This window comes from Trachypithecus francoisi, unplaced genomic scaffold (assembly GCF_009764315.1).
Source record: "Trachypithecus francoisi isolate TF-2019V2 unplaced genomic scaffold, Tfra_2.0 Lachesis_group0, whole genome shotgun sequence".
Lineage (NCBI taxonomy): Eukaryota > Metazoa > Chordata > Mammalia > Primates > Cercopithecidae > Trachypithecus > Trachypithecus francoisi.
In genome coordinates this window covers 61568531-61594782 of record NW_022681453.1, presented here as the reverse complement: position 1 = coordinate 61594782, position 26252 = coordinate 61568531, and the positions used below count along the sequence as shown (strand labels likewise).

The 26252-nt window shown below is 50.4% G+C and overlaps 2 protein-coding genes across 2 annotated transcripts; both read left to right on the top strand.

The window, feature by feature from the left end:
- Positions 1–1877: 1877 nt before the first annotated feature.
- Positions 1878–25943, top strand: MCM2 (minichromosome maintenance complex component 2). The gene is made up of 16 exons (XM_033210906.1): positions 1878–2014; positions 2885–3114; positions 8135–8310; positions 8422–8682; positions 9648–9867; positions 10140–10347; positions 11901–12035; positions 12355–12546; positions 18981–19074; positions 20421–20671; positions 20832–20958; positions 21517–21629; positions 22568–22819; positions 24229–24411; positions 24604–24759; positions 25181–25943. The coding sequence occupies exons 1-16, from the start codon at positions 2009–2011 to the stop codon at positions 25289–25291; spliced, it is 2715 nt and encodes a 904-aa protein (XP_033066797.1). The 5' UTR covers positions 1878–2008; the 3' UTR covers positions 25292–25943.
- On the top strand, positions 19129–20309 carry LOC117083358 (60S ribosomal protein L36a-like). The gene has a single exon (XM_033210912.1). The coding sequence runs from the start codon at positions 19939–19941 to the stop codon at positions 20257–20259; it is 321 nt and encodes a 106-aa protein (XP_033066803.1). The 5' UTR covers positions 19129–19938; the 3' UTR covers positions 20260–20309.
- Positions 25944–26252: the final 309 nt, after the last annotated feature.

Below are 26252 nucleotides of genomic sequence, written 5' to 3'. Positions count from 1 at the left end.
CTCCTGCCTCAACCTCCCGAGTAGCTGGGATTACAGGCATGCGCCACCATGCCTGGCTAATTTTGTAGTTTCAGCAGAGACAGGGTTTCTCCATGTTGGCCAGGCTGGTCTCTAACTCCCGACCTCAGGTGATCCGCCCACCTCAGCCTCCCAAAATGCTGGGATTACAGGTGTGAGCCACCGTGCCTGGCCATCCCAGGATAATTTTTTATGCAGCAATAGATAACTAACACAAGCCCATGCAGAGTCTCTTCAACTTTACTCTCAGCAGCTCCTAGCATCCTAGGTGCATCCTTCACATCCTTTGTTGGTGTCTCTTAACTGTTGGGGTTTCCCAGGTCTCAGGCTTAGACCTTCTCGTCTCCCTACACTCACTCTGGATTATACAACCACTCCCAAGGCAATCTACAGCTGCAGTCCAAACTCCCCCTCAAGTCCCACACATGGATATCCAACAGCTTCCTGGATATGTCCCCTTGGCCCACATTCGGCACAGCCCGAAACAAACTCATCTTATTTCCCCCTTATTGCTGGTCTTCCTGTGCGTTCCCATCTCAGCTATTATTCACCTAGCTAAACCAGGATCCTAGTGTCATCCTGCATGCCTCTTTTGCTGTCCTCAATCACCAACACCAATAGACTCTACCTCCTGGCTGGGCGCGGTGGCTCACGCCTGTAATCCCAGCACTTTGGGAGGCCAAGGCAGGCGGATCCACTTGTCAGGAGTTGGAGATCAGCCAAGCTAACAATGGTGAATTCCCATCTCTACCAAAAATACAAAAATTAACCGGGCATGATGGCGTGCATCTGTAATCCCAGCTACTCAGGAGGCTAAGACACAAGAATCACTTTGGGAGGCGGAGGTTGCAGTGAGCTGAGATCACGCCACTGCACTCCAGCCTGGGTGACAGAGTGAGACTCTGTCTCAAAAAGAAAAAAAAAAAGAAAGAAAGAAAGAAAAAGAAAAAGAAAAAAAGATCCCACCTCCTAAACATCTTGTATTTCCACTTCTCTCCATCATTCCTGCCCCTACCCTGGGTCCCATGCAGAGATGCTTATTCACTGCACAAAGTGCCTGGCTAAGAGGGCTGCGATTCAGCCCTGCCTCTGCTCACTAAGGCTGCCTGTAACTAGACAAGAACCACAACAACCTCCTCATTTGCTGCCTTCAACCTCGTTCAATCCACTTCCACCTGGTAGCAGCCAGAGGGATTCTAAAACACACACTGGTTCACGTCTCACCTGCTCAAAATGCTTCCATGGTCTTCCATTGCCTTCAGAATATAGAATAGTCAAACTCTCTAGAAAAACATCTAGCTCTTTTTTGATCCGCATTTTCTCTCCCTCAAGTCTTGTCCATTGCCCGGCATCATAAGTTCCTAGCCTTAGTTCTTAGGCAGGGGCTTGCACATCCGGGCCGTGCCATGCCCTCTGCCGCTTTGCACATAGCATCCTTCTATCTGTAACATCCTCCCTGCGTCTTCGCTCCCCTGGGCAAGGATAACTCCTACTAAAGCCTCAGACGTGACCTACAAAATCCCAGAGTTGTCCAGCTGCTTGAAGCATTGAGCCTTTGAGCTTTGGGAGAAGTTAAAACATTCTGCTCATAAGACAGTAAGAAGGCGTCAGAAAACCAGGCTCTGGACCTCTGTTGACTTGTCAGTAAAATGGCCCTGGTGTGACCGAGGTCACGTAGCCAGCAAGTGTCGCTGGGGGGACCTGGAACCACAGCTCCTACCTCCACTCCGGCTCCCACTCCAGCTCAGGAGAGCGCACGCGCACAGCGCCCGGCCGCCCACCTTCAGGCTCTGGGCGGGACCTCCGGGCGGCGTGGGCGGGACCGGACTCTCTGGCCCACCCCTCCGTGTCCCCGATGCTCGCCAGTGAACGCCGACGTCATGACGTCGCGTTCCGTAGGGCTCTTACCGGGCTTCGGTGGGTCACGTGAGCTACTTTTCGCGCGAAACCTGGTTGTTGCTGGAGTGGCTGAGAGGATCGTGGTACTGCGATGGCGGTGAGCGCGCTGGCGCGGGGCGGGCGGGATGGTGCGGGCGCCGGGGACATGGGTGCAGAGGCTGCGCGCTTCCCGTACTCTAGCCCCGGCCCGGGTCGGCGCTCTGGGTCAGGTGGGGCACCAAGCTCTGGGGCGCAGCTGCTTTCTCGCTTGCACCCCGCGTGACGCTAGGCCACCTGGCGACTCGTCTGCCCACCACTGACCTGGGGCCCTGGGCTCCCTAAGCCGCGCCCAACCCGCTCAACCCCTGTCCTTTATTCACCGCACTCGTGCTTATTGGGCGCCATCTGTATGTCTGGCGCTGAGCGTACAACAGACAGGCCCCCATCTCACTACACTTCTTAAAACTTTTTTTTTTCAACTTCCCAGTGATCCTTGTTCTGAACGCTACACTGACTTTCGTATTACCTTCTTGTCCCTTTGTCTTGTGTAGTGCCTGTTCCACATCTGAGTTCCAGACCTCTTATTTTGGTGGCTCTTCTATGCCATCTCTATCACAATACCTTGCACACTGTGTGTGCTGAAATAGCTCTAATGCTTAAGGGGGAGATAGTAGACAATAAACAGGTAAATAGGGAAATGACATAACCTCAGTGGTTTTTCGTGGAGAAAGCACGGTGATGTGGGTGACCCACTATTTGAGCTGGCTCCTATTTGTGTGGAAGCCACTGGCTCGGATTGCCCAGCAGAGAGCATTCCAGCTGAGAGAACAGCAAGGGCAAAGATCTGGAGGCTGGAAGGGGATTGGTATGTTGGAGGACAAGAGTCACAGGTGGAGAGAGAGGAGGGAAGAACCCTGATGGTAAAAAGGAAGCTGTATCATGCCTCACCAGCTTCCTAGGTTTCTGACAGCAACACCTTCTCTTGCAGGAATCATCGGAGTCCTTCACCATGGCATCCAGCCCGGCCCAGCGTCGGCGAGGCAATGATCCTATCACCTCCAGCCCTGGCCGAAGCTCCCGGCGTACTGATGCCCTGACCTCCAGCCCTGGCCGTGACCTTCCACCCTTTGAGGATGAGTCTGAGGGGCTCCTAGGCACAGAGGGGCCCCTGGAGGAAGAAGAGGATGGAGAGGAGCTCATTGGAGATGGCATGGAAAGGTAATTTCATTCAAGGCCCTGGACTCAGCAGACACTTTTGCAGAGAGCCCATTGTGTGTCTGGTGGCCTGGCTTTGGGAGCTGGGAGCAGATGAATCTGATGACATTCTTGCTTTTGAGCACAGGTTGATCCAGGGTTCTGGGGAGACAGGTTTACAGAGCCATGACATAGGTTTCTTTAACTTACTGTATGTAACTTGGAAAGACTAGACCCTAAGGTCTGGATAAGCCCAACTCCATAAGCACCCCAGGTGATGCAGAGGTCTCTAATCTGGACGACTGCAACTCAAAAAGACAGGAAGCAGGAAGCCCAGTGTTTCTTGGTAACTTTTCAAAGGAAAGGTGCATGGGGGAGGAGGGATCAGATAAATAAAGTTTTAGAGTCAATCAGCACTCGTAATGTGCACCATGCCCTTTGTTAGGAATGGTCTTGTTTATTAGTAAACATGTGTTGGCCGGGCATGGTGGCTCACATCTGTAATCCCAGCACTTTGGGAGGCCAAGGTCAGCGGATCACCTGAGGTCAGGAGTTTGAAACCAGCCTGGTCAACATGGTGAAACCCCCATCTCTACTAAAAATACAAAAAATTAGCCAGGCATGGTGGTGCATGCCTGTAGTCCCAGCTATTCAGGAGGCTGAGGCAGGAGATTCGCTTGAACCCAGGAGGCGTAGGTTGCAGTGAGCCAAGATCACACCACTGCACTCCAACTTGGGCGACAAGAGTGAAACTCAGTCTCAAAAATAAATAAATAAATAGGCTATCAAGACTTAATGCTAGGAGAGTGGAGTAAGCTCTGCGCATGAGCAAGGCTAGATTTCTACTCCTGCCTTAGTCTGCGTTTCCAGCTGGGATCTGGTAGATATGTCAGTAGCGGAGTTGTGTGAATGCCCAGGAGCCTCGTGGAGATGCTCCTTTTGTGCCTTTCCAGCCTTAGCGTGTGTGAGAGTACTGTGCAGGGCGTCCTGCCATCCCTAGGATGTCAGACAGCTGAGGGGCTTTCAAGGGCACTCCAGACTGGATGGATCTTTGCTGTTACCAGTACCACCCCCAACGATGAGACTGCACATGCTGTAGACTGTAGAAGGAATGAGGAGTCTTTGGATAAATCCGCCCTGGACTTGGGGTCAGGGCATGGGGCCTGGACGGCTTCCCCATTCTGCCCGGTGGAGTTGTTCAGGCCAGATGCCCCTCCTCTGCTGTGTCCTCTCCCTGTCTTGACCCTTTCTCTTTGCTTCTCTTTTCCTTCAGAGAGTGAGAGGCCCTTGGCAGGGGGCTTCTGGGTAGAGGTATCTGAGGGATAGCTGAGCCCAATTACATTTGTTTTTGTGGTTTTTCAAAAAATTTTTTATTGGGCTGTAGTTTTTTAGAGTTTACCCCTTGCAAAAATACAATTCAATGCAAATTCAGTGTAAATTTCCTGAATTATGCAGCCTTCACCACAATCCAGTGTAAGAACAGGGCCATTGTCCCATTGACGTCCCTCCTGCCTGCTTATAGTTCATTGTCAATTCTTACCCAACCCACGGGCAACTGAGAATCCACTTACTGTCTCTAGATTTTCCAATCTGGTCATTTCATATAAATTGAGTCATATTATATATGCCCTTTTGTGATGGGCTTTTTTCACTTAGTGTGGTTTTAAGGTCTTCCTGTGTTGTTGCATGTGCAGCACTCCATTCCTTTTTGTGGCTGAATCATATTTCTTTGTATGGAGATAACACATCCATTCATCAGTTGATGGACGTTGGGTTCCTGAAGCCTTTTGGCAATTATGAATAATGTTGCTATGAACATTCATTACAGGTGTTTTTTTTGTTTCGTGTGTGTGGGGTTTTTTTTTTGTTTTTTTTTGAGTTTTGCTCTGTCGCCTAGGATGGAGTGTACTGCCACAATCTCAGCTCACTGCAACCTCTGCCTTGCAGGTTCAAGCAATTCTCCTGCCTCAGCCTCCCAAGTAGCTGGGATCACAGGCATTTGCCACCACACCCGGCTAATTTTTGTATTTTTAGTAGAGATGTGGTTTTGGTTTTGCCATGTTGGCCAGGCTGGTCTTGAACTCCTGACCTCAGGTGATCCACCTGCTTCAGCCTCCCAAAGTGCTTGGATTACAGGTGTGAGCCACCGCACCCGGCCCGTTACAGGTTTTTATGTGAACGGGTCTTTAATTCTGTTGGCTATGTAGGAGTGAGATTGTTGGTCTTGTGTTGAATCTTTTGAGGAACTGCCGGACTGTTTTCAAAAGCAGCGGCACCATTTTGCGTTCCCACCAGCAACACACAAGGGTTCCACTCTTCCGTGTTCTTGCCAACACTGGTCTTTTTAATTCTGGCCATCCCTGCAGGTGTGAAGTGGCATTTCATCCCTGATGGCTAATGATGTTGAACATCTCTTCGTACGTTTGATTGCTATATGTGTATCTTCTTCAGAGAAATCCTGGACCCACTTTTTAATTGGGTTGCTTGGCTTTTTATTATTGAGTTGTAAGAGGTTTTTTACTTATTCTGAATATAAGTCCTCTATCAGACATATAATTTGCAGTTATTTTCTCCTCATTCTGGCTTGTCTTTTTCATGTTTTTAATGTTTTCTTTTGAGGTGCAAAAGTTTTGAAATTGGATGTCCAGTTTACCTTTTTTTTTTTTTGTATGAACCAATTAGAAGTTTGCTGAGGGCATTTTGTGTGACTTGAGATCCAAGGAGAATTGGACCCATAACTTTTCCCTGAGAACACGGAAGAAATCAGACCTGGTCAACTCTGATATCTGCCTGTCTGGGTTCTGCTTGGGGCATCAACAGCATAAAAAGATGTGTTCTGACAGTAGTTTGACAACATTTATTGCAGAAAAATAGTAGCAGTTTCTCTTATCAGCATTTAACTTGAAAAAAGGAGAATTCAAGGGGATTGTCTTGGGAAGGCAGTATGGCATGGGAGAAGGAGCTCTGGGCTTGGACTGTATTTTGACACCCAGGTCTGCAGAGTGACCATAGGCAAAAATCACATCTTCTCCTCAACTACCCATTTCCTCATCTTTCAGATGGAATGACAGTATCTCCCTTTCAGGAAAGAGAGCACTGCAAGGAAGTGCTTTGCACTCATTGGGTGCCTTATTAAGGCATTATTTCTCTTCAGTATCTGAAGGAAGATAATGTGGAAAATGTGTGTCTGATGATCTTGGAGTAACTCAAAGGGTTGAGACAGTGGGTGGCCATTTCAGAGGGCTGGTTTGGCTGACTGCGTAGAAGCCAGGACATCAGGTTGTTGAAGGCAGCATAGTCAGAGATGGGGAAAGTACAGGGAGAATTCCAGCCCTCACAGGGAGTTGGGTTAGCTCTCTGAAGCTTTTTGGTCTAATGTTTTGTGGTTCCTTGAATTCTTTTATCTTGGTGCATAGAAGCTCTCTGGAGATCTACCTCCCCTTTTGTAATTGTGGTAAAATACACATAACAAAATTTACCTTTTTTTTTTTTTTTGAGACAGAGTCTCACTCTTGTTGCCAGGCTGGAGTGCAGTGGCGCGATCTCGGCTCACTGCAACCTCCGACTCCCTGGTTCAAGTGATTCTCCTGCCTCAGCCTCCCAAGTAGCTGGGACTACAGGCGCCCACCACTGCACCTGGCTAATTTTTGTATTTTTAGTAGAGACGGGGTTTCACCATGTTGACCAGGATGGTCTCGATCTTCTGATCTTGTGAGCCACCCACCTCGGCCTCCCAAAGTTATAGGCATGAGCCACTGCGCCTGGCCCGAAATTTACCATCTTAACCGTTTTTGTTTTTTTTGTTGTTGTTTTTTGAGATAGCATTTCACTCTTGTTGCCCAGGCTGGAGTGCAGTGATGCTATCTCGGCTCACTGCAACCTCTGCCTCCCAGGTTCAGAGTGCTAGGATTACAGGCATGAGCCACTGCGCCCGGCCATTTTGTTTGTTTGTTTGTTTTCTGAAACAGGGTCTTCCTCTGTCACCCAGGCTGGAATGCAGTGGCACGAACATGGCTCACTGCAGCCTCAAACTCCTGCGCTCAAGCAATCCTCCCACCTCAGCTTCCTGAGTAGCTAGGACTATAGGCATGTGCCACCAGGCCTGGGTTATTTTCTTTTTTCTTTTCTTTTTTTTTTGAAATGGAGTCTCGCTGTGTCGCCACCAGGCTGGAGTGCAGTGGTACAATCTCAGCTCACTGCAACCTCTGTCTCCCGGGTTCAAGTGATCCTTCTCCCTCAACCTCTCGAGTAGCTGGGACTATAGGCGTGTGCCACTACACCCAGCTAATTTTTGTATTTTTAGTAGAGATGGGGTTTCGCCGTGTTTGCCAGATGATCTCGATCTCCTGACCTCATGATCCACCCGCCTCGGTTTCCCAAAGTGCTGGGATTACAGGCGTGAGCAACCGCGCCTGGCCGGGGTCTCACTATGTTAAGGCTGTTCTTGAACTCCTGGGCTCAAGTGATCCTCCTGCCTTGGCCTCCCAAAGTGCTGGGATTATAGGCATGAGCCACGGCGCCCAGCCATCTTAACCATTTTTATGTGTATGATTCAGTGGCATTAGGTACATTCATATTGTTGTGCAGCCACACCGCCATCCATCCACAAAACTCTTTGCAGTTTGAAAACTGAAACTCGGTCTCGGTTAAACACTAACTCCCCATTCTTCCCAGTCCCTAGCAACCATCATTTTACTTTCTGTTTCTATGAATTTGACTGCTCAATGAGTGGAACCATACAGGATTTGTCCTTTTGTGCCTGGCTTCTTTCACTCAGAATCATGTCCTCAAGGTTCATCCATGTGCCAGCACATGGCAGAGTTTCCTTCTATTTTAAGGCTGCATGGTCCATCATATGGACAGATTGTGTTTGTTCATTCATTGGAGATCTTTTCTGAGCCTTCTGTGTTTCTGACCTGGAGGTGCTGAACCTACCCACGTTGGGGCTCCTGAACCTTACTGAACAGGCCTAGTTCCTGGATGGGTTTGGTGCTTCGGGTTTTTCTTGTCGGCAGTAACCACATCTGTTTTGGGGCTCCCTCAGGGACTACCGTGCCATCCCAGAGCTGGATGCCTATGAGGCAGAGGGACTGGCTCTGGATGATGAGGACGTAGAGGAGCTGACGGCCAGTCAGAGGGAGGCAGCAGAGCGGGCCATGCGGCAGCGCGACCGGGAGGCTGGCCGGGGCCTGGGCCGCATGCGCCGTGGGCTCCTGTACGGTAGGTCCAGGTGTCTGCCTGCCCGAGGGGCTGGGAAGCTGGGAAGGAGTCCGGGAGGGGAGTAGAGGTGCTGGAGATGACTGCAGTACCAGGTGTCTCTTGCCTCCCCAGACAGCGATGAGGAGGAGGAGGAGCGCCCTGCCCGCAAGCGCCGCCAGGTGGAGCGGGCCACGGAGGACGGCGAGGAGGATGAGGAGATGATCGAGAGCATCGAGAACCTGGAGGACCTCAAGGGCCACTCTGTGCGCGAGTGGGTAAGCATGGCGGGCCCCCGGCTGGAGATCCACCACCGCTTCAAGAACTTCCTGCGCACCCACGTGGACAGCCACGGCCACAATGTCTTCAAGGAGCGCATCAGCGACATGTGCAAAGGTGTGGCTTTCCTCCACTTCCGCCTCAGCCCCTGTAGCGTCTCCATAAAACCTCCCACAGAAAGTTGTCCCAGCCCAGTGAACATGTGAAGCACAGGGCATGTGACTGAGAGGTCTGTCAGAGAAACCAAAAGTATTGAGTTTTGCACCAGGGCTCTCCTGCTGGCTGTGCAGTGACCACATCTGGGCCACCAAAGCATTTTTTTGACAAGCTTGTAAATGGACAAATTTTATATAAAAATCTGGATTACTACTTTGATATTTGTAATAGGAATTGTCTTTTTTTCTTTTTTGAGACGGAGTTTCGTTCTTGTTTTTGTTTCCCAAGCTAGAGTGCAATGGCGCAGTCTCGGCTCACTGCAACCTCCACCTCCAGGGTTCAAGTGGTTCTCATGCCTCAGCCTCCAAAGTAGCTGGGATTACAGGCATGCGCCACCACACCTGGCTAATTTTGTATTTTTAGTAGAGACGGGGTTTCTCCATTTTGGTCAGACTGGTTTCGAACTCCCGACCTCAGATGATTTGCCCACCTTGGCCTCCCAGAGTGCTGGGATTACAGGTGTGAGCCACCGTCCCTGGCCAGGAATTGACTTTTAAAAGGGACGTGTAGATCTTGATTCCTGCAATTCTTTCCCCTGCTTTTTGTCCTGTGTTTGACAGCATAGGTTTTCTTCTAGGCTCTTGTAAGGCATTTTGTGTTTATAGCTCTGTAGGCACTCTGCTCGTGTTTAATTTAACCCCCCAGCAACTTTGTACACTATGTGACAGGCCCATTTTACGGAGTGGGAAGTTGAAGCTCGGGCTATGTCACAGCTGAAGTGTGGTAGACCTAGAAGTGAAAGCTGGACTTTCTAGGTCAAAGTCAGTGGTCAGGGTGGGTAGGCCTCACTTCTCACACAGACATTGTTGCCCTCCAGCCCGGTTCTCATGCTTCGTTAACTCTCTTCCCACCATGCCCCCCTCTAGAGAATCGTGAGAGCCTGGTGGTGAACTATGAGGACCTCGCAGCAAGGGAGCACGTGCTGGCCTACTTCCTGCCCGAGGCGCCGGCGGAGCTGCTGCAGATCTTTGACGAGGCTGCCCTGGAGGTGGTACTGGCCATGTACCCCAAGTACGACCGTATCACCAACCACATCCATGTCCGCATCTCCCACCTGCCTCTGGTGGAGGAGCTGCGCTCGCTGAGGTGAGCTGAGGGCAGGTGAGGATGGCAGGTCTGAGCTCAGTGCTGGGTAACTCGGTCGTGATTCCAGAGAGCGCTCACGGTGTGGGCGGGGCAGGGTGCAGCCAGCAGCAACCTCATCGAAGGTGAGTTGTGGTTGCACAGGAGTGTGATGGGAGGGATCTTCCCAGGCTGGGGGCTGAGCCCAGTTTCCAGGACAGTGTGTTGGGACACCCTCATCTGCAGTCTGGCCTCACCCTAGCTCACGGCTTCTGATGCTCCCTCTGCCTCTGCAGGCAACTGCATCTGAACCAGCTGATCCGCACCAGTGGAGTGGTGACCAGCTGCACTGGCGTCCTGCCCCAGCTAAGCATGGTCAAGTACAACTGCAACAAGTGCAATTTCGTCCTGGGGCCTTTCTGCCAGTCCCAGAACCAGGAGGTGAAACCAGGCTCCTGTCCCGAGTGCCAGTCGGCCGGCCCCTTTGAAGTCAACATGGAAGAGGTGAGAGAGGCCACAGGGCCTGCTGCTAGCTCTCCTTAGGGGTGCCCAGTATGCAGGGCCTTACTGGCCTCTCAGGCTGTGGAAGACCAGTGTGGGCAGCCTCAAGAAGTGTTGGCCACACCCTGGGGTGGACCCAATCTCTCTGGCCAGTGAGCTTAGTTTGGCCCACATGGTGTTTTTAGGAATTCAAGTCAATATTTAAGTGGGGCGATTTTGTTTAAACCATACAAGTTTATGGCTCCTCTTGAAACATGGGAAGATCTGGCAAACATGGGAAGAAGCAAACAGGTCCTGCTTCTTGCCAAGTTGCTCCTTCAGAATGTGTGCTTACCAGTCTCCAGGGGGCCATCACTTGCGTGGGGCGGCTGCAGTCCCATCGGGACTTCCCCTCGGCTTGTTTCGGGGACCTGCCTGGCTCATGTGGGGCCCCTGGACCATACCAACCTCCTGCACCATATTCAGGAGATGCTGCCAAAGCCTCTGGCCTTAAAGTCTTAGGCACATAACATGTACCTTTGTACTTGAGCTTCCCTGTCTGTAAATGGGCTTGTTGCAGTCCCTGTGGTGGCGCCCAGGCCCCCTGACTGCCTTGCTGCTGTGGCTGTTGGCTGTCCTCTTCTCACTGCTCTGCAGTTCTGAGAACTGTCCCAGCTGGAGCTGCCTTGCCAGAAAATGCCTCAGAGGTCCCACCTGTGGCCATCTACAGCCAAAAGCTGACCCCTGCCTCAGGTGGGGCAGCTGCAGGCCAGATGCCTGCTGAGCCATGTCTTTGCTCTCTCTTCCCATGACCTGTCTGTCTCCCTCAGGCCTTGCTTCTAGGGACTTGAGATAGTACCTGGTAGAGGGTTAACAGTTACAGCTATCATTCATGGAGTACTTATCAGTGCCAGGTGGTGGGTGGTTTATTACCTGGTCCTTTTTCACAGCTCATGAGGCAGGAACTGTTACTGGCCCCACTTTTCCAAGTGTTTAGAGAACTGGCTGAGGTCACCCAGCCAGAATGTGGATCAGAGGTCCACAGCTCAGGCATCTTGATCCAGAGCATGTGCTTTTAACTGCAGCACGTGTTGTGGGATAATGGACACAAAATGACATGGCACAGTGCTAGCCTATGATACTTGACAGTGACAGCCAAAACTTCCTGTAACTTACATTTATCAGATGCTGGATTAGGTTGATGTATGACTTGCTTTAATTCTCATTGTGAGGTTGCAGAGAAGGCACAGAGAGACGAAGTCACTTGCCCAAGATCACACAGCTTAGACACAGAACCAAGGCAGCCTGGTTCCAGCATTGGTACTCAAGACAGCTCAGCTGTACATCATAGAGCAGGTGCTGAGTCTGGCAGTCAGAAGGCATCCCAGAGGGATGGTGGCAGGAGTGGGTACTGTCCACTGATGTGCTAAGTAGCCATGAACTCATTCCTTGCTGTCTTTGGCTCTCCATTTGCCACTCAGGAGTCAGAATCCTGCCTGTTGTCCCGCCTGGTGGGAGGTCAAGGTTGGGTGACATAGTAAGTCAGTGCTTTGAGGCCTTCTCTGTGTCCCTCACAGACCATCTATCAGAACTACCAGCGTATCCGAATCCAGGAGAGTCCAGGCAAAGTGGCGGCTGGCCGGCTGCCCCGCTCCAAGGACGCCATTCTCCTTGCGGATCTGGTAGACAGCTGCAAGCCAGGAGACGAGATAGTAAGTGGCCAGGGGCAGGCTGGAAGGGAGCCAAGTTGCAGAGGGAATTGGCACTGGGCTGGTGGAGGTGTCTATGGTTGCAGGGGCGCTCAGGCTAGGATCTGTTTTTGCATGGCTGAGGCAAAGAACTTTATCTCCTCTGATGGATGGGTTGTTGGAATGGTGGTGTTTAGGAGGGCTTTTACTGAGTTACTCATCTTGATGTCTGTAGTGTGGAGCACTTGCAAATAGGAGAAATTGGAGGAAGGCAGCATGGGCCCCCACTCTGCCTGTGGCCCCTCGGTTAGGCTCTGACTTCTTGGCCCCTCCCTTTCCCCAGGAACTGACTGGCATCTATCACAACAACTATGATGGCTCCCTCAACACTGCCAATGGCTTCCCCGTCTTTGCCACTGTCATCCTGGCCAACCACGTGGCCAAGAAGGACAACAAGGTCGCTGTAGGGGAACTGACCGATGAAGACGTGAAGATGATCACTAGCCTCTCCAAGGATCAGCAGATCGGGGAGAAGGCAGGTGGAAGGCAGGGGCTGCTAGGATGCTGTGAGGGGACATGGAGGTTTGCTGGGGGTGTGGCAGGCATCTAGGGCTCACTGCTCAAACCTTGCCTTATTCTCCTGGAGCTCAGTTAAGCTTGTCTGGAAGGGAGGCTCCGTGCTCCAGGGGAAGAGGTGAACTCGCATTGGGGATGGGTGAACCTGGTTCTGGCTCCACCATGGGCCAGCGAGGTAGTGGGATAACTTGGATGACCTCTTTGAGCCTCTGTGGTGGGGAGGAGTCCCCTGCTGAGGGTAGGGTTGCGACAAGAAGAGCTCTTCCTTCATCAGATCATTTCGAGCTGTGGTTTGAAATTGGAACAGAGGCAGGGCAATAGGATAATTTGTGTCATGAGGGATTCCTAGGGATCCAGTTGTGGCCAATGGGAATTTTTTCAGAAAAACAACCCAGAATGGTGGTGGTGTTTTGTTTTGTTTTGTTTTTAAATAGAGATGGGGGTCTCACTATGTTGCCCAGGCTGGTCTCAAACTCCTGGCTTGTCTCACACTCCTGGCTCAAGATCCTCCCACCTCGGCCTCCCAAAGTGCTGGGCTTACAGGTGTGAGCCCTTGTGCCCAGGCGGTTGGGCAGTTGGTTTTTAATGTAGACATTCTTACTGAAGGATGAGGAGATGGGGATTTATGTTGCAGAAATATGGATTACTTAAACAGAACGTCAAATTTTTGTTGATAAAAGTCCTTTGCTGTTTCTCCCACAGTACCTCCATCCTGCCCCCAGAGCACTGCATGTTCTCAGGCTCACTGCTCTCCCCTTTCTCTTGCTTCCTTCCTCACTTTCTCAGTCAACTTCCTTTTTTGTTTTTGAGATGGAGTCTCTCTGTCACCCAGGCTGGAGTGCAGTGGCGCAATCTCAGCTCACTGCACTCCTGGGTTCAAGTGATTCTTGTGCCTCAGCCTCCCGAGTAGCTGGGATTACAGGCACGCATCACCGCACCTGAGTAATTTTTGTATTTTTAGTAGAGACATCATCATGTTGGCCAGGCTGGTCTCGAACTCCTGACCTCAGGTGATCCACTTGCCTCAGCCTCCCAAAGTGCTGGAATTACAGGCAGGAGCCACCATGCCCGGCCTTCAAGTCAACTTGAAGTTCAGTTTTTAATGCAGAGCAGTTTAGTTTGCCCTTTAGCCTCCACTCTTCTGCTGCCCTCTGGCAACATAAAATTCAGATCCCATTTGGCTTCTTCAGCGAACTGGATGATTTCCTTCTGACGTATGTTAAACCCCCCAGGGACAGGAGCCATCGCTGGCTTAATCACCTCTGTCCCCAGAGCCTGGCTGCAGGAGGCCCTGAGTAACTCTGAAGGAATGGATGGTGGGGTAAGGAGAGCTGCGTCCAGGCTGCAGGCCAGCTGATAGGTTGTTTTGGTTTTCTCTCTCCATCCACCTTCCCCTGAAGCGTGTGGAGCCCCCTTTCTTGGTTCCTTTGTGGCATGGCTATGGTTGCCCCTTCCTTTTCCTTCTCACCCATCACATTTATCCATGTCTGCCTGCCACTTAATATTCCTACACATGCATGGTTTGTTCTGTTCCTTTCTTTACTCCTTGAGGCGTGTTCTGCAAGTGGGCAGGGTAGTTTTGTGTCTCGGTTCCTTTTCTCAAGTGTATTGTGTGTCTTTGCATCTACTGTGAGAAGCTGCTGCAGGCTAGATGCAAACCCAGTAGGGGCAAAGCATCCAGCATGTGTGGGCTTATACGTTACTGTCATTGTTCAGGAAAGCTCCAGAAATGCATCCCTGGCATGGGTTGGTATTGGTGCCATTCCTTCCCAGCTCCTGGCCATCTAACCTAGTCTGTGAAAATTGGGTTCCCATAGGAGAGGTGGGTGTTTCTCAGCCTCAGGAGGCCAGGAGCTTCAGTTCAGCCAACACACATTCATTCCTGGAAGACCTGCTAGGGCCAAGTTCTGGGGATACAATGGTGAGTAAGTCAGATATGACGTTTGTCTCAGAGCTCATATTTTACTAGGGTTCCCAATAATAGGAAAGAGACAAGATCTTTTCACGTAGTTTTACATGCGAGCAAGACAGTCACACAGGCAAAGAAAGCCAGGACCTCCTAGCCTTCTACCCTCACCACCTGCAGAGGCTCATGAGTGCTACCACGGTGGACACCTTTGCAGAATTTCATCCAGATGTTTGAGCCAATTTCTTCAGGCTTGGGTGGACTTGGCCCTGCTGGGGTCTTGCAGTCCCTAAGCAGCTGGGCCACCTGTGTCCCACATGCTTATCTGTGTCTGCCTACCACGCCAAAGGAGCTGCATGCTTCAGGAACACCCTCCTGGCACCTTCTCTTTGCCGTGATCTTCAACCACTAATCTCCCACTCTGTTGATTGAAGAGGTGAGAGACCCATAGGTGAGCGTGTGGTGGGCATGGCATGCCTGGGCACTAATATGGCATCTGCCCGGGCCATCCCCATGTGCCTGTGGAGCCCCAGGTTCCAGAACGACTTGTTCCCCAAATGGAGGCAGCTCTGCCCCACTCCCGTGTCTTGATGCCTGCTATTTGTGTCTACATTGAGCACCTTCCTCCCTTATTTGTCCCCAGCTGACTTCTGTCTTCTGCAGATTCCACCTCCAGCAGGAAGCCTTGCAGACTTCTGCAACTGACTTTTCGTATTTGTTTTTATTTTGAGTTAGTTATCCTTGAGGGATCAGGAGACTTCACATAGAAATCCGGGTGCTTTTTGAAAATCCAAGATCTGTGGGTGCTGGCTCTGTGTTCCTCTCTGGTAGTGCTGACGGAGCCAAGGCATAGCTGCCCTTGCAGGCGAGACCTGTGTCCCCAGGTTTATTCTGTCTCCTACTCTGTCAGTTTCACAGCCCTGCCTGCCTTCCTTGGGCCCTGGACACTGATCGAGTGAAGTATTAAAGAGATCAGGGTCATGCCTAACACTTAGATTTTAAAGAACTAACAGAAGCAGCGTGCAGTCTGAAGCCAGATTTTTTAGGTTTGAATTTTGGCCTAATCCTTAGGATGGTCAGATGAGTCACCCTTGTCTATAGAAATGAGAGGATGAGGGTAAACACTCATAGAGATGTTATAAAGATTGAATAAATTAGTGCATATAAAGTACTTGGCTGTTGGCGAGTGCTCAGTATCTGGCTGTTATTGCACATGGCTACAAGAGTTAAACTATTTGTACAAAAACTGGATGGAAGAGCCTGCAGGCGTGCAGAAAGCATAAGCAGCCAGTAAGTAGGAAAAAATAGCTTGGAGTCTGGTGCTTTAGGTATTTTACATAACGTTATCTCAGGCTCATGGTACCCATGCAGGTGGGGGCTTTCTCTCCATTTGCTGGGTGGCACTCACAGTACCCACTCAGTTGGGCACTCTATCCCTGTTTGCTGGGTGTGGAGACTGAGGAATGCTAAGAAGCAGCACAGCTAGAGCCATGAGGAGCATGAGCTTTGGATTCAGATGCATCTGGGGTCGAGTCTTGCCTCTCCTCTAGGAGAAAATGTTTTGACCTGAGCCTTGGTTTCCTCTGCAGAATGGAGAGAAACAAGGTTATTATGAGAATTACATGAGGTAATTCGTGGAAAGCACTGTCATTCCCTGGCAGGTCTGGGATTTGATTCTGCCCCACTTTCCAGCCATTAAATTAGCCTGTTACTGTCTCCTGGAGTAACTGGGTCAGCAGTGGAAGGCACAACAGGCAGTGTAGGCCTTCGCACATTTGCGCTCCTTGCCCTCCAGTCCCATGGGGAAGTCCCCCTGGATGTAGTGGTTGCTTTACAGGAGGGGGATTGAGTTGGGCAGTCTGCCCTGCATAGCAAGCAGGACAGCTCTTGGCCCTGGAGAGAGACATTACCTCATCCTGCAAGGTTGCTCGCTACAAAAACTACACAGGGAAATGAGCTGGGTTAAGAGGAGTCAAGGACTGGCAGTCTTGGCACATCCAACACGAGGTGTTTTGGGGCGTGAGAGATCCGTGGAGGTTTGCCCAGCATCTGCAGCACAAAGTAAGGGTTTCATAAGGGAGTCATTATACTTACTGAAGACTTAGTATCTGCTTGCCATTGTCTAGGTAATTTCTAGATAGCAGTGGTCCTATGAGATAGGTTTCATCTGGGCCCATTTTACTGATGAATAAACTAAGGCACGAGAGGTTAGATAAGTTGGCCACAGTCACATAGCAAGTGGCAGAGTCAGCAGCCTGGCTTGAGTCCATGCTCCCAGTGACTGTATTGTGCCAACAGTTGGTGAGTTTATTTGGTTATTGTGAGTTCCATGGGCACTCTGTGGCATAAGGCCTGGCCCACATTTTAAAACACTGTACAGAAAATTTCAAACAGGTATGTGGAATGGTGTAATGAACTTTGATTATTTGTCTTAGTCCATTTTCTGCTGCTACAACAGAACACCATAGACTGGGTAATTTATAATGAACAGAAAGTTATTGGCTTATGGTTCTAGAGGCTGGGAAGTCCAAAATTGAGGGCTGGCATCTGGCAAGGGCCTTCTTGCCGTGTCATCCCATGGCAAAAAGGTGAGAGTTAAAGAGACAGTGAGAGCCTGGAGGGGGCCAGACTCATCCTTAAGGACCTACTCCCTGGATAGCAGTGCTTTTATTTTCCATTCATAAGAACAGATCCTTCATGGCCTGTTCACCCCTTAAAGGTCCCACCTTTTAATACTGGTAAATGGGGGATTAAGATGCCAACACATGCTTTCTGGGGGGTACATTCAAACCGTAGCACTCTACCCAGCTTCCACAGCTGTCATAGTCACAGCCAATCGTGTTTTCTTAATGCACCACCCATTCACCCTTAGTATATTTCAAGGCAAATTTCAGGCATGCTGTTTTTTTCTGTAACTACATCAGTATGTATATGAAAAATAAAAAGCTCTTTTTGAATAAAGCTAACCACACTACCATTATCTCACTTTAAGAGATAATTAACAATTCCTTAATATCCAGTATTCTGTTGGTGTTCACATTTTCCTGATTATCTTACCCCTTCCCCCTGTTTTTTGCAGCTTCTTGGAGTCATTATCCAAATAAGGTCCATAAATTGTGATTGGTTGATGTCTCTTAAGTCTCATCATCGTTAGATCTTTTCTCCATCTCTTTTTTTCCTTGTAATTTTTTGTGAAAGAAACTGGGTCATTTGTCCTGTTGAGCCTTGCAGTGGAGATGTTACTAATTATGTCCCCGTTAGACACATGCCTCTGTCACCTGTGTTTTCTGTAATTTGGCAGTCAGGCACTGAAGCCTAGTCAGATAAATGGCTGCTTATTTTCTTTGACTTACTAGTTTTAAAAATAATGAATTGGTTCCCAGGTGACCTGGGTATCATAACAGACGAATAGGCCCACCGGGTGTTGAGGTTTCCATGCTGCAGGTGTCATTTTGCCAGCGTGAACCTATTCATGTTGGCTCCTGAGTTCTGTTGACATGACCTTGGTTGTCTTTGAGTGCTTTTTTGCTTTCTGGTAGAAGATAATGCAGGCTTCTTTTGTACATTTCCTGCCCCAGACCTGGTATCGGACATTTCTCCAAGAAGCCCTGTGGGAAGTGTTACTTTCTTTCAGAGGGAGATAGTAGTTAGAGATACCTCTAAAGCTGCATGAATTTGGTGGTGCAGGCAGGACACAGGATGGGGGTGTCTCCCCTCCACCTTCAGGGCTGGTTTTCCTGCCTTGGTGCCCTCTCCCCAGGGGAGGGCCAGTGCTTTCTGAGCTCCTTTGTCCTGTAAAGAGGGAAGGATGTGGGTGTGGCCAGTGCAGGGGGGTATGAAGGATGAAAGTCATCAAAACACGGCTGTGCTGCAGGTAGAGTTGGAAGCAGTCTCCTACAAGCAAGAAATGTCTTTGATGTCTCTGATTCTGTCTTTAAAATTTATGAAGATTTTGCTCTCTCCCTGTCTCTTTCTTTCTCTCACACACACACTGAAATAGAGAGAAATGTTCCAGTGACTCACCAGTTAGAATTACACATCTCCCAGATGTGCCACATTTAATGCATTGATGAGGCAGGCACTTGCATGAACTGTCGCATTTGTACCCACCCTTCTTGCCATCTCTCTTTCCAATGTGAGGAAACTGAGGCTTGGGGTAGGCCAGTGCCATGACAGACCTCGTTCTCGTCTCATTTCTGCTCTTGGTCTGTGATCTTGGGAAAGGCCTTTCTGAAATATGTCAAGATTAGGGGTTCAGATTAAGGTTTTTCTAATCTCCTAAGTTCTGTGATTCTTGGGAAGAGCAAACTAATGAAAAGCTTTAGAGTCAGGCACGGCTTGATACCAGGGCCTGATGCAGTTGCAGCAGTTGTGGAAGTGGGTATCTTTGAGCTGGGGATGTCCTGGTTCCCTGATGCCAGAGCATGTGGGTGACCTACTCTGTGAGTATCTGTTCCCATTCCTGTCGTTCTCCCTCCCTTTCTCAGATCTTTGCCAGCATTGCTCCTTCCATCTATGGTCATGAAGACATCAAGAGAGGCCTGGCTCTGGCCCTGTTTGGAGGGGAGCCCAAAAACCCAGGTGAGCACCCACCTTTCCTCTGCAGAGGTGTTAGCAGCTTTCTCTTTGAGGTGCCAGCATTCAAAGAATGAATGACAGTGTTTTTAAAGCCTGGGTGCTGGGGAAAAGAATGCATTAAAAAATGGTCTGGCTGGGTGTGACTTGTTCTTCAAGGGAGAGGGTGGCCCTGAGTTGGGCATTCTGGGTGTCGGGCTGTTGGTCAGGGAGCCGGTGTCTGCCTGCTTTTGTGATTTAAGCAAATGAGTCTTTGCTTCTCTTCTATTTAAAAAATACTTTGTCTTTTAAAAAGCTGTTTTAAGTACAAAAATACTGTTGACACATGGGTATGTATTTATATTACACTTTTATAGAACACTAAAAGTCACAGGTGAGGCTGATCTCCCCATTGACCTCCCCTTCTCATCCTAGCCTCTCCCTTTGTAGCCATTTACAATTACACAGCAAACACAGGGTTTCATGACTACACGCATTTATGTGTACAACCGCAGCATCCCCGTGTGTGCCCAGTGCTATGCCTGTGCGAAGCGCACCCCGCCAAGCTCTCCCGCTCAATGCCACGCTGCGGCATCTTTTCTTGTTAGTGCATACAGAGCAAGTGCATTCTTTTAAATGACTGTATCGTGTCACCGGATAATGCAGTTTAGTTAGCTCTCCCTTTGGAGAACACCTAGATTGTTTCTGGTATTTCACATTCGCCAAGGACATCTCATGCATCCCTCCTCTGCACCCATGTGTGTGTCCCTGGGAGTGCCCAGAGTAGGACTGCATGGCGTAGGGTATTGTATGCCTTTCGAGAGACTGTGCCTTACCATTCATAACAAGTAGGCTGCTTTTTCTTCCCGTGCCGATACCGCTCTTGCAAGCATGGTTAACGTCCCTAAAACCCGCTGGACTTTCTGTAAGAAGTGTGGCAAACACCAACCCCACAAAGTGACACAGTACAAGAAGGGCAAGGATTCTCTGTATGCCCAGGGAAAGCGGCGCTATGACAGGAAGCAGAGTGGCTATGGTGGGCAAACTAAGCTGATTTTCCGGAAAAAGGCTAAAACTACAAAGAAGATTGTGCTAAGGCTTGAGTGCGTTGAGCCCAACTGCAGATCTAAGAGAATGCTGGCTATGAAAAGATGCAAGCATTTTGAGCTGGGAGGAGATAAGAAGAGAAAGGGCCAAGTGATCCAGTTCTAAGTGTCATCTTTTATTATGAAGACAATAAAATCTTGAGTTTATGTTCAGTTCAAAAAAAAAAAAAAAACAAGTAGGCTGAGGAATTGGTAGAGGATGCAACTGTGCCCTTCTCCTCTCACTTCCCACTCTCCCCCTCCCCCGCTTCCACTCATTCCCTCCAGGTGGCAAACACAAGGTACGTGGCGATATCAACGTGCTCTTGTGTGGAGACCCTGGCACAGCGAAGTCGCAGTTTCTCAAGTATATTGAGAAAGTGTCCAGCCGAGCCATCTTTACCACCGGCCAGGGGGCGTCGGCTGTGGGCCTCACAGCATATGTCCAGCGGCACCCTGTCAGCAGGGAGTGGACCTTGGAGGCTGGGGCCCTGGTTCTGGCTGACCGAGGAGTGTGTCTCATTGATGAATTTGACAAGGTGGGTCCCTGGGTCATGGAGGCTGATGGGACTCGGGGTGTGTATGTGGGCTTGGGCCTTAGCGAGGGGAATGGTGTTAATGGGATGCATTGGGCCCTTGTTGGAGACTTAGTGGTAGGAGCATGAACCATGCTAAGGGCCGGCCATTTTAATCTTGCAGATGAACGACCAGGACAGAACCAGCATCCATGAGGCCATGGAGCAACAGAGCATCTCCATCTCGAAGGCTGGCATCGTCACCTCTCTGCAGGCTCGCTGTACCGTCATTGCTGCCGCCAACCCCATAGGTGCAGCAGGCACCCTGACTGCTGGGGCTGGGGTGGGACACAGGGAGGTCCCGCCTGCTTGAATCAGGAGCCCACTGGGTCCCCAGGAGCTGATCTGAGGAAGTCATTGGGCAGCAGAGGGTTCCCCTCTTCTGCATATCCTGCCAGAGTGGGGAACAGTGAAAGTGGGACCTGGGACACCTGAGTTTCCTGTCGAGTCGTGTTCCTGGATCCACCTTGGATGTTCTCAGAAGGCATGGGAGGAGAGCCCAGCGCCCCACTGGCCGGGATGGAGTTGGCTGTTGGTCTCAGCAGCGAATGCTTGAAGAACCCAGGCTCTGTCACCCACTGTGTTCTTGGCTTTTCCTTCCGGAGAAGCAGTTATGCTGTCTAAACTAGGCTATTTTGGGCATTGCTTGGGGTAAGCTCTTTGCTGTCTCAGACAGCAGGTGCTAAGTACCCACCCATGTCTTCCTCTTCCACTGCCCTTATCCCCTTCTGCCATCAAAGTGGCCTGGGGTTGCTGAGACGGGAGAATAGGGGAATCCACCCTGATAGAGATGCTCCCCTGTGTTTTAGGAGGGCGCTACGACCCCTCGCTGACCTTCTCTGAGAACGTGGACCTCACAGAGCCCATCATCTCACGCTTCGACATCCTGTGTGTGGTGAGGGACACTGTGGACCCAGTCCAGGTACAGCTCGCATGTGCCCAGTTTCCTTGCACTGTGGTTTGGGGACCTCAGGTGAGGCTTGGTGTCATAGTGTGCCCAGCACAGGGGACGGGCGCTGCAGGGGCCGTAACCTATTTTCCAGGCCTGTTCCCTCAGTCTCTTCTCATGTCCAGAAGTCACCCTGATTGCTCTTTCCTTCACAGCACCCCCAACCCCCACCCGGAATAACCCACAATATCCACTAAATCCTATTGTCCCAACTCCTGAACCTGCCCACCTCCCTCGCTTCTGCCTCTGACCTGAGGCACTACCATCATCTGAATTGGCCTCCTGGCACCCACGTAGACTGTCTTCCAGTTGAAGGCATAAATCAGATCAGCCCCATCCTTAACAACTGCTCGAGGCTTTCTGCTGTCACCAGAATAGAATCCATGGTTCTCCCCTCCAGCCCGCACCCACCATCTCTGCAGCTACCTCCTCCTCGCTCCCTTCTCTCACCTGCACCTGCCCTTCTGTCTGTCAAAAGGGTCGAGCCTTGGGGCTCTCTTATGCTCCTTGCTCCTGGCACATGCGCTCCCACACTGTCACGTGACTTGCATCTCATTGTCATCTCAGTTCCCTGTCCTTCAGGGATGAGCTTTGCCAGGCACCCTTAGCTAGAGGCATCTCCTTGGTCCCTTGATCCCATCACTCTATTTTTCTTCTGAGCATACTTTCCATAATCAATTTTAAGACTATTTGTTTCCTGTCTCCTTGTGGAGGTGGGCCCTGTGGGGACTCTGTCCCATTGTCTGGTTTGCCCCCCACACCCAGAACTGCCCCACACATGGTCAGTGTAGTCAGTCTTGTTGAAAGAGCATCACCCTTGTAGGGCATACACGCAGCTCTTCTCCAGCTACTGACCTCCCCAAGGTCGCGCCTACCCACAGTCAGACCTACCCTCTCATGGCTTGTCTTAGGATGAGATGCTGGCCCGCTTCGTGGTGGGCAGCCATGTCAGACACCACCCCAGCAACAAGGAGGACGAGGGGCTGGCCAACGGCAGCGCCACCGAGCCCGCCATGCCCAATACATATGGTGTGGAGCCCTTGCCCCAGGAGGTCCTGAAGAAGTACATCATCTATGCCAAGGAGAGGGTCCACCCAAAGCTCAACCAGATGGACCAGGACAAGGTGGCCAAGATGTACAGTGACCTGAGGAAAGAATCTATGGTGAGAGCCCAGGCAGAGCCAGGAGGTGCGGTGCAGAGAAGGAAGTGCAGTGTGAGCCTTCTGACTGGTGCAGCAGGGGTGGCGGCCGGTCAGGCCAAAAGGTGCCAGAGCAGGGAGGCATTAAAAAAAAATGAAGGTGCCAGGCATGGTGGTTCATGCCTGTAAATCCCAGCATTTTGGGAGGCCGAGGAGTGAGGATCATGATGTCAGGAGTTCGAGACCAGCCTGACCAACATGGTGAAACCCAAAACTTAGCCGGGCGTGGTGGCACACGCCTGTAATCCCAGCTACTCAGGAGGCTGAGGCAGGAGAATCACTTGAACCTGGGAGGCAGAGGTGGCAGTGAGCTGAGATCGCACCTCCGCACTCCAGCCTGGGTGACAGAGTGAGACCCCATCTCAAAAACAAAAAAACGAAGGTTGGGTACAGTGATTCATGCCTCTAATCCCAGCACTTTGGGAGGCCAAGGCAGGAAGATTGCTTGAGGTGAGTTCAAGACCAGGCTTGGCAACATAGTGAGGCCCTTTCTCTACAAAAAATGTTTTAAAACTTAGCTGGGCCTGGTGGTTTGTGCCTATAGTCCCAGCTACTCAGGAGGCTAAGGAAGAAGGATCTACTTGAGCCCAGGAGTTCAAGCTACAGTGGGCTATGATGGCACCACTGCACTCTAGCCTTGGTGACAGAGTGAGACCCTGTTTCAAATAAAAATGAAAACAAAAAGTAATAGGTATTAATATATACCTTAACCATTTTGTTTTAGATGAAATTTAAATGTGCATTCATTTGTCTCGGTATAGGGCCGGGGCCTTAATTGTTGACGTGTTTATTAAGTTCCATATTGACTTTGTGTAAGTTTCACGCAAACGAACAAAAGTTCTTTGGCTCATTCATAGTGGATCGGAAACTTAAAGGCAGCTTGCAAGCCATGGGAATGCCGAGTTCTTGTAGATTGCTGCCTCAGCCACACCCAATCAACACAGCGGCTTTTTAAATTTCGGATCATTAACTTTACCAAGTTTTTTCAGATCATTCAATTTAGTTTTCCTGCAAACAACTACTTTTTTTTGCACTTACATTGCACAGGATTATTCGATATTTAGTGTGTGACAATAACCAATACAGCTGGCCACAAATATAACAGCCTCTGAGATGTATAGAAGTCAGCTGGTGGGAGCAGAACTGTGCAGGTGATGGTGACAGGCCGTAAGCATGCAGCGTCCACTGGCATCCTCCAGTTTCAAGGAGGGATAGGAAGTGTCCATTCACTGGGCAGCGCAGTCAAGCATTCTGCATTTCTGCTATGGCGCTGTCAGATGGGTCTTCTTGGCTCTGGGTGCTAAGAGCGCCGATGCTTTATTTTTCTTGCCTCTCTTTCCTGCCTGTAAAAGACCTGACGTGCTTCTCTCCAGGCAACAGGCAGCATCCCCATTACGGTGCGGCACATCGAGTCCATGATCCGCATGGCGGAGGCCCACGCGCGCATCCATCTCCGGGACTATGTGATCGAAGACGATGTCAACATGGCCATCCGCGTGATGCTGGAGAGCTTCATAGACACGCAGAAGTTCAGCGTCATGCGCAGCATGCGTAAGGTAGGTGTGTTCCGTGGTAGAGGCCTAACGGGCAAGCTCAGAGAAGGAGGCCACACGTGGGTATCCAAGGCTCTGGCCTGGACGTGCACCCAGCAGTGGCAGCCTGTCTGACCTGGGTGCTAGCACATCGGGTAAAGGGAGTGTGGCAGGCATAGTGGGAGTGGGTGTTTGACTGAGGCTTTTTTCCTGCAGACTTTTGCCCGCTACCTTTCATTCCGGCGTGACAACAATGAGCTCTTGCTCTTCATACTGAAGCAGTTAGTGGCAGAGCAGGTGACGTATCAGCGCAACCGCTTTGGGGCCCAGCAGGACACTATTGAAGTTCCTGAGAAGGACTTGGTGGATAAGGTATGGGCCCAGAAAGGAGGTGAGGGTCGGGGTTTGCTGCCTTGGGAGCTGCCAGTCCCCTGACGGGGGCTCCGTCTTACTGGGTCATGAAGTGGGTGGGCCATTTATTGAATGCTTACAGTCTGTTGAGTCCAGTTCTGTGCCTGTAGTCTGACAGCAGGGGAATGAGGTGAGTCTTGTTACTGCCTTCCTGTTGTACAGAGGTGGAGATAGATACAGGGCAGCCAAGTAACTTGTCTCAGTTTACACACGCAGCCTGCACAGCAGAGATTTGAAGCCCCTTAATTGACCTCTCCACTCCTGGATATTTTCCTCCCATAAATGGAGGTGATGGTGTCTGAAAGTGCATTGTAACTCGGGTGCTCTGGAAACAGCCTGTTCTCACACCACTGATGGCTCACTGGACACTTCCTCCTTGCAGGCTCGTCAGATCAACATCCACAACCTCTCTGCATTTTATGACAGTGAGCTCTTCAGGATGAACAAGTTCAGCCACGACCTGAAAAGGAAAATGATCCTGCAGCAGTTCTGAGGTCCTGCGCCATCCACAAAGATTCCCTGGGATTCTGGTTTGAGGCAGTCAGACTGAGTGATCAGTGCCCTCTGTGCTTTATGGGCACAAAACCAGAGCACTCGATGAACTTGGGGTGCTAGGGTCAGGGCTTGTAGCAGGATGTCTGGCTGCACCTGGCATGACTGTTTGTTTCTCCAAGCCTGCTTTGTGCTTCTCACCTTCTGGGTGGGATTCCTTGCCAGTGTGTCTTACTTGGTTGCTGAACATCTTGCCACCTCCGAGTGCTTTGTCTCCACTCAGTACCTTGGATCAGAGCTGTGAGTTCAGGATGCCTGCGCGTGGTTTAGGTGTTAGCCTCCTTACATGGATGTCAGGAGAGCTGCTGCCCTCTTGGTGTGAGTTTCGTATTCAGGCTGCTGCTGCAACCTTTGGCCAGAGAGCTGGTTAAAGATGTTTAATCCTGCAGGTTTCTGTGTCCCTGTGGTGGAAGAGGGCACAACAGTGCCAGCGCAGCAGCCTGGGCTCTTCAGTCGCAGGGATGGGATGTGAGTCATATGGATTATCCACTCATTACCAGCTGCCATTGCTGCCTGTTTCCCCACTCTCTTACTCGTGCATTCAGTTTGGTTTCTGTAGTTTTAATTTTTAATAAAGTTGAATAAAATATAAACGCTGGTATCTGTTGGCTTCCATTCTGCTTTAATAAGTAACCTGGACTTCCTCTGAAGGCCCTTTCCACCTTCTCCCTTTAGAGTTCTATAGGAGATAGGTTGGGTTTAAAAAGCTGTTTTGTTTGTGGATGTAGAGAAAGCAAAAATGATACGGATGTTCCCATGGAACTTGGTTTGCTGTTACTGCCTCTGTGATATCTAAGTGGAATTCATGGAAATCTTAGTTAGACATATGTATAGAAGGACTAGAGGTGGTGTAGCCCACCTCTCAATGGGGCAGTACCATCCACCACCTCACCCAGAGATGC